General features: G+C 37.0%; 1 protein-coding gene across 3 annotated transcripts in view; it reads left to right on the top strand.

The window, feature by feature from the left end:
• The first annotated feature begins 20 nt into the window (after positions 1 to 20).
• The window catches only part of GPLD1 (glycosylphosphatidylinositol specific phospholipase D1), a 42,763-nt gene continuing 26,919 nt past the window's right edge, over positions 21 to 15,864 (top strand). For all 3 annotated transcript variants that reach the window (XM_054984718.1, XM_054984717.1, XM_054984719.1), the window contains exons 1-12: positions 21 to 142; positions 2,733 to 3,081; positions 6,081 to 6,136; positions 6,816 to 6,894; positions 7,277 to 7,374; positions 8,195 to 8,305; positions 9,147 to 9,195; positions 10,099 to 10,153; positions 10,928 to 11,035; positions 13,696 to 13,723; positions 13,811 to 13,950; positions 14,252 to 14,317. In XM_054984718.1, coding sequence (XP_054840693.1) covers positions 2,985 to 3,081; positions 6,081 to 6,136; positions 6,816 to 6,894; positions 7,277 to 7,374; positions 8,195 to 8,305; positions 9,147 to 9,195; positions 10,099 to 10,153; positions 10,928 to 11,035; positions 13,696 to 13,723; positions 13,811 to 13,950; positions 14,252 to 14,317 — 887 coding nt within the window. In that variant the 5' untranslated portion in view covers positions 21 to 142; positions 2,733 to 2,984. The remainder of the gene's footprint in view (positions 143 to 2,732; positions 3,082 to 6,080; positions 6,137 to 6,815; positions 6,895 to 7,276; positions 7,375 to 8,194; positions 8,306 to 9,146; positions 9,196 to 10,098; positions 10,154 to 10,927; positions 11,036 to 13,695; positions 13,724 to 13,810; positions 13,951 to 14,251; positions 14,318 to 15,864) is intronic.

Genomic DNA, 15,864 nt, shown 5'->3' with positions numbered 1-15,864 from the left:
CCTCGGGAAGCCCTCCCGACGACCTAAACCTTTGAACGAGCTAGGCCGGAGGACCCGGCGTTATAGTTGGGGAGTGCAAAGAGCTCGAGGTGCGGTTATCCTAGGTCACGTGCAACACACGGCTTATCATGTCTACTCGAAAGTAAGTCCAGCAGTGTTCACTTAGCCATATAAACATGCACAGGACCGCAGTCTCAGTGCAAATGAATTACTGCATACTTTAACATACAAACTGGGAAATCATGAAATGAGGCTTAAGACTGCAGCTTCAGATGAGTTGCTGTGTTGCATCTGCTGTAGAACCGCAAGATTCCAGCCGGTAGCACCTGAAAATCTCGTAAGTGGTCTTCAAGGTGCTATTGGACTCGAATCTCGCTGTTCTCGTCAGCGGCAGCACTTGGGCTGGAAGAAAGTGTTGCTGCAATTGCAGGAGCTGCAGTTGATGGTATCTGTGATTCCTTGAGTCATTATCTTTGTGGGAAGACGGGGGCACAAAAATGTGAATTTTTGTGAATGTTAGTCAAGATTTATTAATTATCAGCATAGGGTTTTGTGAATGTTAAGTGACAGTAAAAGCAAGTTGCAAGAATTCAGTTTTGTATCCTTTTTGGTATACAAAATGCTGCCTGGTTTGGACATCATTAATCCTGACACCCACCCTGTAACTGGAAAGGCTTAATGCTTAATTTCTAGAATGGGAAGCAGGAGGCTTAAGTTTCTCCAGAAATCATGCTGTCTCACCTAGAAGCCACCTTCTTCCAAAATGCCATTATGTGTGAAGGTTGGTTAGTTGATCAGTGGTAGAACATCTTGATAAAACAAAGGCGTTCTGCACATGCTCATAGTACTTTTAATAGGGAGATCCTTAGTAAAAGGAGAAAGATTTATGCAATCTCTTCCATTTGTACTTTTAATAATAAGCCCTGAAGAGCTCTTGTTCAGATGATATGCCCAAAGCCATCCAGTACAGTTTATAGCTAAACAGAAATTTGCAGCTTGTAATCTGTTCCAACATATTTTCTTGATGATGATTTATGAACTTGTAGGGATATTTTATATTCCATGTCACATTGCTAGTATCTCCTTTGTTTTAAACTGTTGCTTCTTATTCGAAAACATCCAAAAATTCTTTACTTCAGTCATCACAGTGGTAAAATGTACCTTTTTGAACCTTTGACCTTGTTGGTTTGGGTGGCAAACACATCAAAGTTAACACATTGTAAATATGCAAGAAGTTGGATTTTTCCAGCACTTCCCTGTATTTCTATTGTGTACATGTGAGTTTATTTACTGGAGTTGTATCCTGTCTTTTCATGCAAGATGTGCAACAGTGCAATCCTAAAACACTTTCCTGTGAGTAACCCCATAACATAGACCTAAGTAAGATTCTGGGTAACCCTGCATAGGATTCCTGTCCAAGGCAGGTAATAAATAATATTTCAATATACTGTAACATTTAAAATGTTTCAGTCCCCACAGAAGAGCATGCTTAGCACAGAATACAGCACTACTGTTGTGCCAAAATAGTGAGAGATGACAGCAGTAAACTAAAACAACAAGCAGTACCTCTTCCTGTTTCCTTGCTTCCGCTGCTGATCAAACAAGGCCTGTAGCCGCTAAAGTAGTGATATAGTAGACAGCTGTAGGAAATCCATACAACTAGCTTCTGCTTAGCTTTAAACAGACTTTAAACTCCTCATTGCTTTGTTTTGCTGAGTTAAGTCTGTATTTGTGGCGGACAGATGGCTTCTCAGATAGCTCTTGAACCTCAGCAGATGCCCACCCATCTTAAACAGGCCGTGCTAGGATGTCTGAGTGTAATTAATGTTGCATTCATGGCGTTACATTCATTTCCATTGAGTCTTTATTTGTGAATCAAACCTTGCAAAAACTATCTTCAAACCCCTCATGTCTCTGTATTTACGGACCAACATGGCTACCCTCCTGAAACTATATTTCAGTGAAGAATTCCATTGCATTATTTTATTTGCATTAATAAAAACTTAAACAATACATATTATCAGAGGTTTTTTTATTTTAAAAAAGTGTGCCAGACTGGCGAAATATATTTGTAACAAAATCACTATTAGATATGAAGGTGGAAAAGATAAAATAAAGATAATTTAAATAGAAATGAAAAATTAAGATCTTGTATAAGCAAGTTCTATATAGATATATGATTTGATTGATAATTATATGATTTAAATGATTGGAGTTTGTTTTATGGGCTTTTTTATATGATTTAGATTATTGTGCTTATGTTCTGTATATCACTTAGACGATTGTAGACAATTGTAGTAGTGGATGATTGTAGATGTATGATTTAGATGATTGTACGATTGTAGTTTATGTTTTATGTTTGTGAGTTTCTTAACTGAAATAAAAATTTATTTTTTAAAAAGCCCCACATGTGTCACTGTATTTACTCAAATGGAAGCCCCCCTCCAATTATGCACCTTTTTTTACTGGACATAATTATAACTTGTATGCAAATGTAACATAACCCCCACTTTTTGTTGTTGTTGATGACATACCTTGGGGGAAAAACCTAGTCTTGCACTGGAGTAAATACTGTACTTTTTTGTAGAAAATGAGCTGGTGTGTTGTATGTGCTGATGTGCAGGTTTTTTTCCTTATATGAATGCAGTAATAAAGGTTCAGTGAAGAAATATGCTGAGAGAGAAAAGGAAGGGTCAAGCAACATACAATAACAGATTCTTTTTCTGTTTTAGGCATGATGTCACAGATTTCAGTGGAATACAAAAATCATATAATTTTCTTTTATCCTGATTTTTGGTGCAAAACAAGAAGATAAAAATTAAATAACTGGTAAACTGTAATTTCAAATGCAGAGAGAGCTTTAACATCGGTGCCAGTGACAATATTTAATTAAGAAATGCCCTGTGGCCTGTATTTCAAAGGTTGCAGTCCTCCTATTGAAAGTCTTTGGAAAACCATGTTTTATATACCAGACCATCAGCAACATGGAGTCTTTAAAATTGTGGTCTGTTCTGCTCCCTGTTTTTTGCACTTTTTGCCAAAGAGCTACATCATGTGGCTTATCAACACATCTTGAAATAGGTAAGATATAATAGTAAAAGCATGAGCATGTGAGAAATACCTTAACAGGTATTTATTATCCTGTGGCAATGACAGCTGATAAGTTACTTCAGTGATACAAATATGCAGCCATGTACTAAAGAAAATTATGTATTTTCTATGATATTCAAAGTTATCTTTAGGTGGCTAAAATAAATAATGAAAAAACTATACTATTACATCAGCATCTCTTACGAATAGATAGTGTGTGTGCTCATTCATATTTAAACATTTGTTTAGTAGTTTAGCATTTAGGATTTATTTTTGTATGCATGTGTAAGATGTAGACCTGTTTTGAAGAACTAGGCCTATCATTTGCAAACAATAAACAGTTTGTAACTTAACTACTTAACGTTTTAGAAAATGGATATTAAAAACATCAAATATTATTAAGTGGAGAGGAGATGGAAGAACTGTGTATTTCTTTGGCCACTGTCTTTGTTATATAATAGTGGATTTTCCGTTGCAGTTGATTTTGTAATTAAGCTTCATCTACTTGTTTTAGGACTAGGAGGCAGCAGAAGGGTGTGGATTTCTTGCTGTTTCATGCTGCTGGTGTAGAAATTTGTATAGGTTTTATAGGTTACCCATAATAATTCAGTATCAAATTAGGGAAAATTAGATTTTACAAGATGGATGAAAGAAAATCTCTCCTGGTAGAATATCAGTAATAAGGATTAGCATACCCTTCAGATAATTCATAAATAAAAATAATCTACTTTTGCACAAATATTGAAATCATGACAAAATAATAGTAGGTTTTGTATGGGCAAATAAACAACCAAAGATCTCTGTTGTTATGGTTTGGCATTTTCTAGTATTAAGGGATATTACAATGTAGCAGAGTTTGGACACTTTTGAGAATAGTATGGATTCACTGAGAATTGAGAATTAAAAATTGTTTCCGAACCTTTAAAATATTCTATTTTGAGAAAAAGGTTGGAGGCATACTAAATTGAATCCATGTATAGGATCATCAAGTTCAGCAATATTTAGTCAAACTTTATCACAGTTAATAGCAATATACTATACAGATGACAGGGCATTTAGTAGGGTTCAGCTATGAGAAGACAACATTTATAAAAATATGGATTGTATTACAAGATTGAAAAGAGTCCAGTAGCACCTTTAAGACTTTACTGTAGCATAAGCTTTCAAGAATCACAGTTCTCTTCATCAGATGCATCTGACGAAGAGAACTGTGATTCTCAAAAGCTTATGCTACAGTATATTTGGTTAGTCTTAAAGGTGCTACTGGACTCTTTTCTATTTTGCTACTACAGACTAACATGGCTAACTCCTCTGGATCTATTACAAGATTGTGTTATTAAAAAGAGAGAGAGAGAGATTAAAACTAGTAGAATGAACAGCCCAGGAGGGTACATTTGCAAATGGAATAGGATGGTAGGCCACAGCAATTATTATTGTAGATATCACCTGCTTTTACTTCATTGCCTACTTTGTACTTCCAGTTTCTGTATTGTTTATAGTATATCTTGCCTTAGCCTGTTGTTTGGGTTTTTCTCCAGTTCTGTAGTTCTAGTTCTGTTGCATTGTTTATTGTTTATCCTATGCTGTTTTATTTAACAGGAATAAATTCTGATAATAATACTAGTAAAAGACCAGTGGGTAAATATTACACATTTTGAGACTATATCACACATATTTCTCCTTACCACTATAAGTGGGAAATGGAATTATTTCTAATGAAACTTGGAATTTGTTATGCTGTCACATCCCAAAATCATAATTCATTTGAACCTCAGAGAAGGCTTTTGGAAGATAGCATCAATACTACTTTATACCATAAAGATTAAGTACAAAATATGTATTGCACTGTGGAAATTGTTGGAAATGCAGAAGGCCAGGGATGAATCTTTTTCATATTGTTTTGAAAATTTCCTAATTTAGCTGCTAAAAGCAGCTGTTGTTTGTATGTTGTATATGGATTGGTGCTCATCAGAGCTTTCCTACCTCCTTTTATTTCCTACCAGGGCTAAAAGCAGCCCTGGGGACCAGGGAAGCTCTCTGTAAGTTGGTACAGGTCTCCTGAGGAGGCCCCAGAGCACCACCCGACCCGTTTTGTCCACTCTTTCCCAGTAGGTTTTACTTTATATGTGACTGAATGAGGCATGGTGACCCAGCCAGTGTGATAAACAATTTTATTTAAGCGGTTTAGTAACAATTGGTGTTAAAAAACTTTGTAGAATAAGGAGAACAGTAAAGGTAGGTGAACAAACAAAATAAGACACCCTAACATGTCGATCTAGACTTGTTCTTAGCTGTCTCTTGGTGATTGAATCCAAGCTAACTTACCCCTTCTGGATGAGGGATCCCTCCATCTGCAGCAGCCTCTCCTCAACTCTGCTCCCTAGGAGTGAACATCCTCCCACTTCGGGCAAGGCCTTTCTTCTTCCCAGGCACCATCTCCCTGCTTCTCTACTGGTGCAAATTTTCCCTCCAAATCCCCTGTTAACCAATCATAGGGTCCAAAGGGGACCTGGGAAATAAAGGCCCTGTAGTCACTCTAGTACAGGCTTCGCCAGAGCCACAAGGACTCACTACATAGGCCCAGGCTCATAACACCTGTTGTCATAATCCTGATCCATATCGGTCTCACACACACTTGGCTTCTTTTTAGGGCTAAAAGACATGTGACACAGGAGTCATGGAACTCCTGTGTCACATGTAGTTTGCAACTGAGATCTGTGTCAAACAGTCAACATCATCAAAGGCTAAGTTAATGATTGGTATATTGTGCTTGGTTATACTGAAAATATGGTCTTATTGGGTCCCATCTATCTGACATATATAACTTTATACAAGAGAAACTATTCCCATGATGTTGCATGAAAAGATAGTTTTTAAGATTATTGTAGCAATCTCTTTTGATTTGATGCAGGTCATCTGTCTGCCCCCTATTGAGTTTATGCATCTTTATATAGATAGTAACTTAGTGAATTGGGATGTTATTTTTCTAGCTCACAGAGCTCTGGAATTTTTCAGCGCACAAAAGGGAAATGTTGACTACCGGAAGGTAGGAGACTGATCTCATAAAGTTTTAATATACAAGTCATTTTTTTAACCTTCTGCTTGGTTTAGGCTTTGAGCTACTTGAATTTATGGTGCTTCAGTCTGTGTCATATACAGGAATATGAAATTTATTAAAATTTCCTTCTAATTTAAGTGTTTTATGATTACATTTAATATAGTTATTTGGAGTAATTAATGTAGTTGAACTTGTTGTATCCAGACACCATAATCTGTAGTGTATGACAGTTTTATAATATATAGCAATTACAACAAATTTTTGTTTTATAACTGTAGAAGATCTTGAATTCTGTAAATAATTACCATTGTGCACTGTGAATCCTTATAGTCAGCATCTGCCTATGGTTGTTGGTAGAGCATATAGAGGGCTTTAAATGCGGATTAGACAAATTCTTGCAGGATAGGGCTATCTGTGTAATGGTCATTATACCTGGAATTGGACATCCGTATTCAGAGATGCTATATCTCAGTTCATAAGATGCTAGGGACAAATTTATATCCATCATGTTCTTTTGTAAGCTTGCTGGGGCAGTACTCCTCACTGTATACCTGAGTGAGTTTGGCTTTAATAAAAGCTTCATGTACTATCTTTTGTATATATGTGAAATATTGGTAATAAAGTAATAATAGCTTCGCATTTTGCTTTGATTCTTCATCCTCTCCAGTTGTTACTAACCCACCAGGATGCTTATCAGGCTGGGAGTGTTTATCCTGATGCATTTTATTCTGGTATCTGCAAACATGGTAAGAAATTTATTGTTACAAAAATGTTTGGAAACCCACTACTGGCAAACAGCTTGATGCAGCATTTATACTAATTTAATAGAGGCTCCCTTCAGTGGACTGTAATTGTATCCTTGGAAGGTCTAGATAGAGTACAGAATTTGATCATTATCCTTAAATGCATGGAAGTGGATTCAGTAAAATCTCACTTGGAAGTTCATTCAAACATAGTTATAAGATTGTATTTACATTGTAAAACATACAAAAATTATTTTCCTTGGGTTTTTTGCTACAGAAATTTTACAAATTGTTACATACTTTACATGTCCATTGACTAACACTACAACATGTTCAGGAAATGAAATATTTTATTATGAAATTTTGTTATCCTCTGACGCATCAGGGTTATTTCATCAAGTATCAGAAGACACGCATTGGGCACCTTTTCTCAGTGCCAGCATCCACTACATCAGAAAGAACTATCAGCAGCCTTGGGAAGAGGTAATATGTTCCTCGTGAATTACTCAAGTGCAGTTATTTCTTTAAATCATGCCATTCTCATTGTCTTATTCATATAGAAAGCAATGAGAAAAATAATTAACGGTGCAATCCTAAACAGAGTTAAACCCAATCTAAGCCCATTGAAACTATTGGGCTTAGACTAGAGTAACTCTGCTTAGGATTGCACTGTAAATGAATTTGATGTTTTTAAAATGACCTGCTGTAAAATGGAACAACATTCTTACATTGGTAACTTCAGTTTCTACTCTCCTTCTTTTCTTAACTTAGAAAGGATGTTTATATCCATTGACTTTAGTGAACTATACATTTCTTAATAAACTTCATTTGTTTAAACTTAGTTTAAAAATGCATAAGTCCTTTTAATTTTCTGAAACTGGCGGTGTGATCCTAAGCAGAGTTACACCTTTTGGAATCCGTTGAAGTCTTTGGTTTTAGAAGGGTGTAACTCCACTTAGGTTTGCACTGTAAGCCAAGCCCAAGTATATGTAACAAACCTGAATGCATATTCTTACTATTTACTCTTGCCCCCTTCTTCCCTGTTGAAATATCTGTTGTAAACTCTTTAAAGCTGGGGGCAGTCTTTATGTTGTTGTTCAGTAAAGCATCAAGCACACTGATGGTGCTATCTAAATAATGACCAACACCACTGAGCTTCCATGCTTTTATCATACTTTCATCGATAAACTTCTGTCAAATAGAACATATAAACTCGTTCTTTTTTTTAAAAAAGTCTTTAACTAGTGTTAGAATTTAGTTATAAAGTTTCTGAAAGTTGTGTATTTTTACTGTTGTTATTTAGGCTGCAGAGAAACTGGTGGCTTTCCTTTTTGGAATCGCTTCTCATATGGTGGCAGACGTGAGCTGGCATAGTTTGGGAATTGAGCAAGGATTTCTACATGCCATGGCAGCAGTAAGTGTGCAGCCTTACACTGTTTAGGCAGAGGGAGGGTTTTTCTGTGTGATCAAAATATATTTTAACCGTATTTATCTTTTTATTGTTTACTTTGAGCAACAGTAGCATACATAGTCTGCTTACAGTGGGGTGGGGGAAATGTGTTGCACTTCATTGCACTTCATTCTTTGAAAGTGTATGTAGTTGGATGTGCAGTCTCCAAAGATTCTAGGGAGTGAGGATTACAGGCTAGCATAGAGACTTCCTTCAATGGGAAAGAGCAGATTTTTTTTTAAAAAAAGGAACAGGCATTGGGAAGCTCCTGAGAATCTTCCTTGCTAATTTCATCTCTTATGTGGCAAGGAAGGGAATTTTAAATTGAGGTTTTATCTGGACTTGTTGTGTATCTTTCTTCTCCTTCTTGTAATGCTGAGATTTCCCTGCAGTTCATCCAAGGTGAAAGCAAGAGCAGTAGCATTTTCCTAAAAAATTCCTCTTATGACTTATACTGGGAATGAGTTCCTTGCAGGGATGTGGTAGTTTCTCTCTTTTAAAGAAATGTCAGGCCCATTTATTTTGGTCTTTATAAAAGACATCACACAAGCTTTATTTTGGGATTCTGCTACTGGCCAACACAGCCACCTACTACTATTATCTACTTTAGGGAAAGACATCTCACTGCCAATTGGCAATAAAACTTGTTAGGAGAAAATTAAATGCTTAAGAAAGGAAACAAAAGTTGCACTGATACCCATATGTTTTGTATCAGTGAAAAAGGAATAAAATGAATTTAGTTCTGTCCATCAAGTTCCTCCTTTCAACACATTAATTCATTATAAATTGCTTTCATTTTTCCCAGATTGATTTTCATGGCTCCTATCCAGAAGCTCATAGTGCTGGTGATTTTGGTAATTCATATATTTATGGATCTAACATGATGTAGCTGCTTGTACACATGGGCACTAAGTATGTACACAGTAGCAAAGTTTGTTCTCTTAGAGAGGGCCCCAGTCCACAGTGCTTGTGCTTCTTCTGAAGACTGTGGCAGGTCAGTGGCACCTGTTGGTTTCAAAGCCGAAACGCATGTGGGATGCTGCATACGAGGGGCTCTCCTCCCTCTTTAGTGCCAGGCTCCTTTGTATTTATTTATTTACTTCATTTATCTCGTTCCTTAAGAACAGAAGAAGAGCTGCTGGATCATACCAGTGGTCCATCTAATCCAGCATCCCGTTTCACAGAGCAGCCAATTAGGTGCCCTGGAGGGCCAAACAAAGAGGGCATAGAGGCTGCGGCCCACCTTTTTTCAGCTACTGTACAGAAATGTCAGGATATATACTATGCTTTTAAAAACTTGTTTTTTCAATTCATTTTTAAAAAATATCTCCAGATCTCAGGTTTTTGTTTTCACATGTGGGATTTTGTTTTTGATACCCACCTCTCTGTGGTTCTGTGTCATGTGGCTGTTACTTGCATGTAAACAGCGACCATATTGAGGGCAGCTAAGGTGTGACTCTTTCCTACTTGATTGGCACCTTGCCAAGATACCAGTCAGGTGGGAAAGATGCATATCCCATGTCCTTATAGCATTCACAAATATATCATACATAGATTTGAGATGGCATCATGGGAAATAGCTTCTCCAGTAGCTTGCTCATGTGTAAGCAAAGAGATCCAAGTCCAAAATCTAGTTGTACCCCTAAAGATAGTCACATGGTTTTCTGGTCTTTACAGCATGCTCTAATAATGCTAAATAGTCTTTGTATGCTTTTTGTTACTATAAATTGATATATCTTGCTCTCTTTCTTTAATAGGAGGAGATGTGCTGAGCCAATTTGAGTTTGATTTTAATTATTTGAATCCAAGTTGGTAAGCGTGGCTTTTTAATATGTATACACAGACATATAAAATATAATGCATTTACCAAGCAGTAGTAGTTAAAGTCGTTATTTCTCTCTGAAATTGGGACATAGGCACTTGAAGAAGCTGGTAAGTTGAGCCCTTGAATTCCTTTTTGGTAAAATCACTTGTTGCATCAGTTTAATAATTACGGCTGGATGAATGTGTGCAACCACTTTTTTGCTGACTGCAAAATGTTCTCAAAAATTGTCATTTGGAAGTTAAAATGATGTCAAAAATTCAAGAACAGCACTGGGGTATCTCTTTCACTGGTTTAATGAATATCTGTAGTATACTTTTAAAATTAGGATGTTCGTAAGTTGACATTTGAGTTAATAATGAAGTATGGAAAGCTTACATAATGCTGCTAGCCATTTGTATCACTAAAGCTTAACTAAAGCTCCCCTCCAGTCCCCTCAAAAGGGTGGAGGAGAAAAGCTAGAAGCTACATAAGAGATTGCCTGATAAAACCATGACGGTTCTGCTTACTACACAATTGAGAGGACTTTTCCTTTCAGTATGAAATATTCTGTGGATTTCTGATGTGAAGGTAAACAATTGGATGAAAAATGCCTGAGTTACAACTGTTTAAATATTTTCCCTTTCATGTACCATAGAGTTACATTGCTGATTTCTAATTTCTATTTAAATTACACCATATGCAGAATAGGAATATGAGTTTTTCATAATTTGTTATCTTACAAAGAGAAGTCTCTAGCATTAATATCTTACAATGGTTTTTAGGTATGTACCTGTCAAAGATCTACTGTCAATCTATGAGGAATTTTATGGCCAAAAAATCATAACTGAAGACACTATTATTGAATGTACATATCTACAATTTCTTCAAATGTAAGTGAGACTAACCTTTTTCGTTTTTGTAAACTAACTGAAGAATGTTTAATTAGATTGGTGTATGTTTGCTAAAATTGGATAATAATTACTATACAAGAAATTGCTAGATTTAATAGAAGGGTTTAATTATGAAGGGCTGGATAAGTAGTGGGTTGGTTCAACCAGATATGGGATGTGGTAGGATTAACAGCATAGGGGAAGAGGAGAGAGTTTAAGCAGGGAGATATTTTTATTGGTTTATGAGTCCCTATAGAAGAATGAAAAAGCAGCAGTAGATACAAGGATATTTCATTCTCAATTATATGATTTTTAAAGTATCTTAAAGAAATGTAAGGATGTTTGGATATATTGAATTGGAGATGAATATTCACCAGCAGAAAATATTTTTAAATAGTCTGCACCTCTGATAGCCTGTTAATAGCCTGTATACATCTATGTGCATTAAAATACTTTTTTAAAAATAAAACATGCTTTGGAATCAAAGAATTGTTGGAAAAGTGCAAAAGTTAACTTTTGCCTAAGGTGTTAGCAATTGTTGTCCCCACCTAAAGTGTATTTATTTACACAGTATTTATTTATTCATGTAAAATAATTATACGCCCCCCCCATACACACTTGGGTTGGGCTGTATGTAATTTGATTACTCAGTTAGCTCAACTGAGTATCTTATTTAGTGATGGACAAGTAGAGAACCTGCAAGGACTTGCAGAGGGCATCTCATTTCCCCCTCCCCCACTATTTCCTCTTTCCTTTCTCTGAAAGCCCCCATAGCCTCTCCCCTTTCCCTGCTTCCTTTTCTCTTGCCTACCCACAAGCCAATCTACCTTGTTTTCAGCTTTCCTTTCGTCCTTCCCTGTGGCAGCTTCTTTCCAGGAAAAGTCTGCCCCAATTGCACAGCACCAGCTGCCAGGCTGAGCTGAGTTGTGTGGTGATAGCTGGGCCCAGTTGCACAATGGGAAACCTACAAGAATTTATGAGGGACACCTCACTATTGCCTCTTTCCCTCCTCCTGGCAGCTCCCATAGCCACTTCTTTCCTTGCTTCCTTCTCTCTCACCCACCCACCGACCCACATACCAACCTACCCCCATCTTCAGCTATACTTAGTTACGTCATTTATACCCTGCCTTTCTCCACAGTGAGGACCCAAAGCAACTTATATCGTTCTCTCCTCCATTTAAACCTCACAACAAGAATGTGTGACTGGCCCAAGGCCACTCAGTGAGCTTCCCCAGCAGAGTGGGGATCTGAAACTGGGTCTCCCAGATCCTAGTCTGACACTCTAACCACTACACCACACTGGCTTTTGTGTGGTGGCTGCTGAGAAATGGTAGCATCCAAACAGAGGCAAACCCAAGAAAACCAGAATTGCAACCAAAACACTTGGGGAAAAGAAATTATTGCACAATCAATGGTTATTTCAAAAAATAAAGAATTCTATTGAAGTGCTCAGTGCACAATTAGTCACACTTTAAACAACACATACAGAGACCTGAAAGTCCCAACAAAACCGTGGGGATGATCAGTAATGGTCTGTGTCCCTTTAAGAGAGTCCCACACAGGTAATAAAGCAATCTCCTAACAAACGTTTCTTATGAGTAAGCTCTGGAGACTCCCATTCAAAAAATTATTCCTTTGACCAAGGGTTGTCAACCAAGGTCAATGAGAAAACGGAGATGTCTATTTCAAAGGTAAGTTGATGAAACTTGTAGAAAGTTTGGAATGCAAATTTCCTTTGTTGATGGATTCCAAAGAAGAACGGGGAGCTCCGCAGAACACCTGGCTCTACAACCTGCTGGCTTGATGATTCAGCTTGTTTCACAGGACTTCCACTTCCTCAGGGGCCAACAAAACTTCCATCACAGAAAATAAACACCATCATATACAGAAATTCTCATGTGCAATACATTTAACGCACCACAGGGCAATCACGGCCCTTGAGGAAGTGGAAGTCCTGTGAAACAAGCTGAAACATCAAGCCAGCAGCTTGTAGGGCCAGGGGGTTCTGCGGAGCTTCTCGTTCTTCTTTGGAATCCATCAACAAAGGAAATTTGCATTCCACACTTTCTACGACTTTCATTGACTTACCTTTGAAATAGACATCTCCATTTTCCCATTGACCTTGGTTGACACCCCTTGGTCAAAGGAATAATTCTTTGGATGGGAGTCTCCAGAGCTTACTCATAAGAAAAATTTGTTACGAGATTGCTTTATTACCTCTGTGGGACTCTCTTAAAGGGACACGGACCATTATTGATCACTGATTTGTTGGGACTTTCAGGTCTTTGTATGTATAAATGTGTTGTTTAAAGTGTGACTAATTGTGCACTGAGCACTTCAATAGAATTCTTTATTTTTTGAAATAACCATTGATTGTGCAATAATTTCTTTTCCCCAAGTGTTTTGGTTGCAATTCGAGAAATGGTAGCAAGCAGCCAGTTGCCTGGTAGCAAGTTACCTGGTGGTTGCTGTTGGCCCTGGCCCTGATTAATCTTCCCTCAAAGGCCAAAACAACTTCTCAGTGTTGCCTTTAACATTTAAATGTGTTAAGCTACCATTCCACAGAAGCACACAAAAATTAAGAAAATACGCAGATGCATATTAAGAAGTACTTTGTGCAGCAGCCTGAGATGGTAATAAATACACTTTTTTTTCCAGGTATGGAGAAATGTTCAGTGTTGCCAAGGTAATATATTTTTCTCAGAAGCAACTTTGCTGAGTGTTACTCTTGAGAGTTAAGTCTCACTAATTAAACTGTATTTGGTTTCCGTAGCTTTACCCTGTCTATGCCAGTAAGTCTCCATTTTTGGTGAACAAATTCCAGGAGTATTTTGTTGGTGGTGTGGATGATATGGCATTCTCATCAAATAACATTTTTGAGTTAACAAGTCAAATGTTGACAAATGGGACCAGGTGAGGCACTGGTTTAACCTCCATGAAACATAATGTACAGCTCTGAAATAAGAACTGAATTAGATATTTTAAAGAGTTTTTGTTCAAATAGGTTGTGATTGAAATGCCAAGCTTGCAAATGTTACGTTTAATAGCTGCCTTTTTTCACCTGACATTCATTTTGAGCTGCAAATCATCTCTGAGATTATAGAAAATGAGTATAAATATAATTCAGTTGAATGTTAATAGTATTCTTAGGTGTGTTAGTTACTTATTATCTATAAATTATGTTATTAGAGTAATTATTTTTATTTTTTGTCAGTTGCTGCTTTATTCCTGAGAATCCATTGTATATACGCTGCAAACATGAACCCGGAAATACTATAATGTAAGTCAGGACTTTGTCTATTTACCTTTGTAGCCTACTTAGCCATCCCATTAGATAAAATTCTCTTTTGTACACTGCCGGGTAAGAGGTACCTTTACCTCTGCCAGGTAAGAGGTACCTTTACCTCTTACCTGGCACTTTTACCTAATGGGATGAATAAGGTAAAATTCAGGCCAATTATCTTCTTTGTCTTTTGTCCACTTCCAGGACGAAAGAAAAAAATGCTATGTACATGCATCTTGTGTATGAGAGCTTGGAACTATTTGATGTGGTGACTTCTTACAGTCCCATCTCTTCTATAACTAATCTCAAAAACTACCATTGAACTTCGTTTTTTATTTAATATTTTACTTTATTAGAACACAAAAGGGGATACAGAAAAAAAGAGGGACAAAGGAAGGGAACAAGAAAAATGAATATAAAGCTGTGTGCTACAAGGATTATCAAAGTACTTTGAGCTTATCTTCATGGGAGTTCTGTATACATCTGTACCAAAACACTCTTTTTGTCTTTCAAGTTTCTGGTACCTTTTATATTAAAATTGCAGATATGTTGTGAAACAATGGAAGTTGTTTGCTGATGATATCTTTTTTTAAAAAAACATTATTTTGGCTGAAAAGTTCGCAGCCATAAAGTTGTGATTCTGAAGGTTAATTATATCTACTGTTATGCTTTCAGCAACTATTACCAGGCTTTCAAACACTTGAAAGTTTTGGTTTATTTTATGTTGTCTTTCTGCCTAATGACATCAAGGTTGCTTACAGTCAGGAAAAAAATGAAATTCAGTTTTAAAAAATTGAATGAAAAAATAAGTAACTTCCTTGAAGGTACTGGGATAAGGGCAGTGAAATATTACATACTGTGCCCTTTTGTCAGTCCTCTTGCTTCTTGTGTCACTTTTTAAAGGCTTCAGAATGGCCATGATGGAATAGGTCCCTCACCCAAAGTGTGCCATGGCCAGGCAACACCAGAAGTTTTGATCCCTAAGTGGTGAATTTATGATTTAGGTTATGTGCAAACCAGCCACTAGATGCAGATGGTTGTGGGATCTGTGCGTGTCTGAATTTGAAGTGGGCTGCAGTGCAGGGGCAGGGAAGGAGCTTAGCCCTTTCTTGTTACAATGTTCAGTGACAGAAATTGCTTCCCCTCAAGCTACTCTTAGCCCTAGTAAGTTAACCCCCCTCCCATCCAAATATTAAACCCATCTCCCCTGCCCCTGCGCCCTACAGGGTCTGATACTAGCTCAGGAGTGAGGGCTTAATTCTATAAGGGAAATGGAGACAAAAGAAAGGAGGACGGAAGCTCTTAAAGTCAACATTGGGAGATGGATTCATGGATTTCACACACAACATGTAGTTTAACCCTAAATCTGAGTATTCTGAAGTCAGTGATAGAATTACTTTGTTTGTATGATAATCTGTTTCCTGCCACAAGATTAGTTAGGGGAAATGGCATTATGTACTATGTTCATACAAGATTCAAGTTCCTTCATTTTAAAAACTGGCAGAAAAAATATGTTTTATGGTCCTGTAAATAAATTTTCTAGT

Source organism: Eublepharis macularius, chromosome 7 (assembly GCF_028583425.1).
Source record: "Eublepharis macularius isolate TG4126 chromosome 7, MPM_Emac_v1.0, whole genome shotgun sequence".
Classification (NCBI taxonomy): Eukaryota; Metazoa; Chordata; class Lepidosauria; order Squamata; family Eublepharidae; genus Eublepharis; species Eublepharis macularius.
This window is presented reverse-complemented; position numbering and strand designations above follow the sequence as displayed.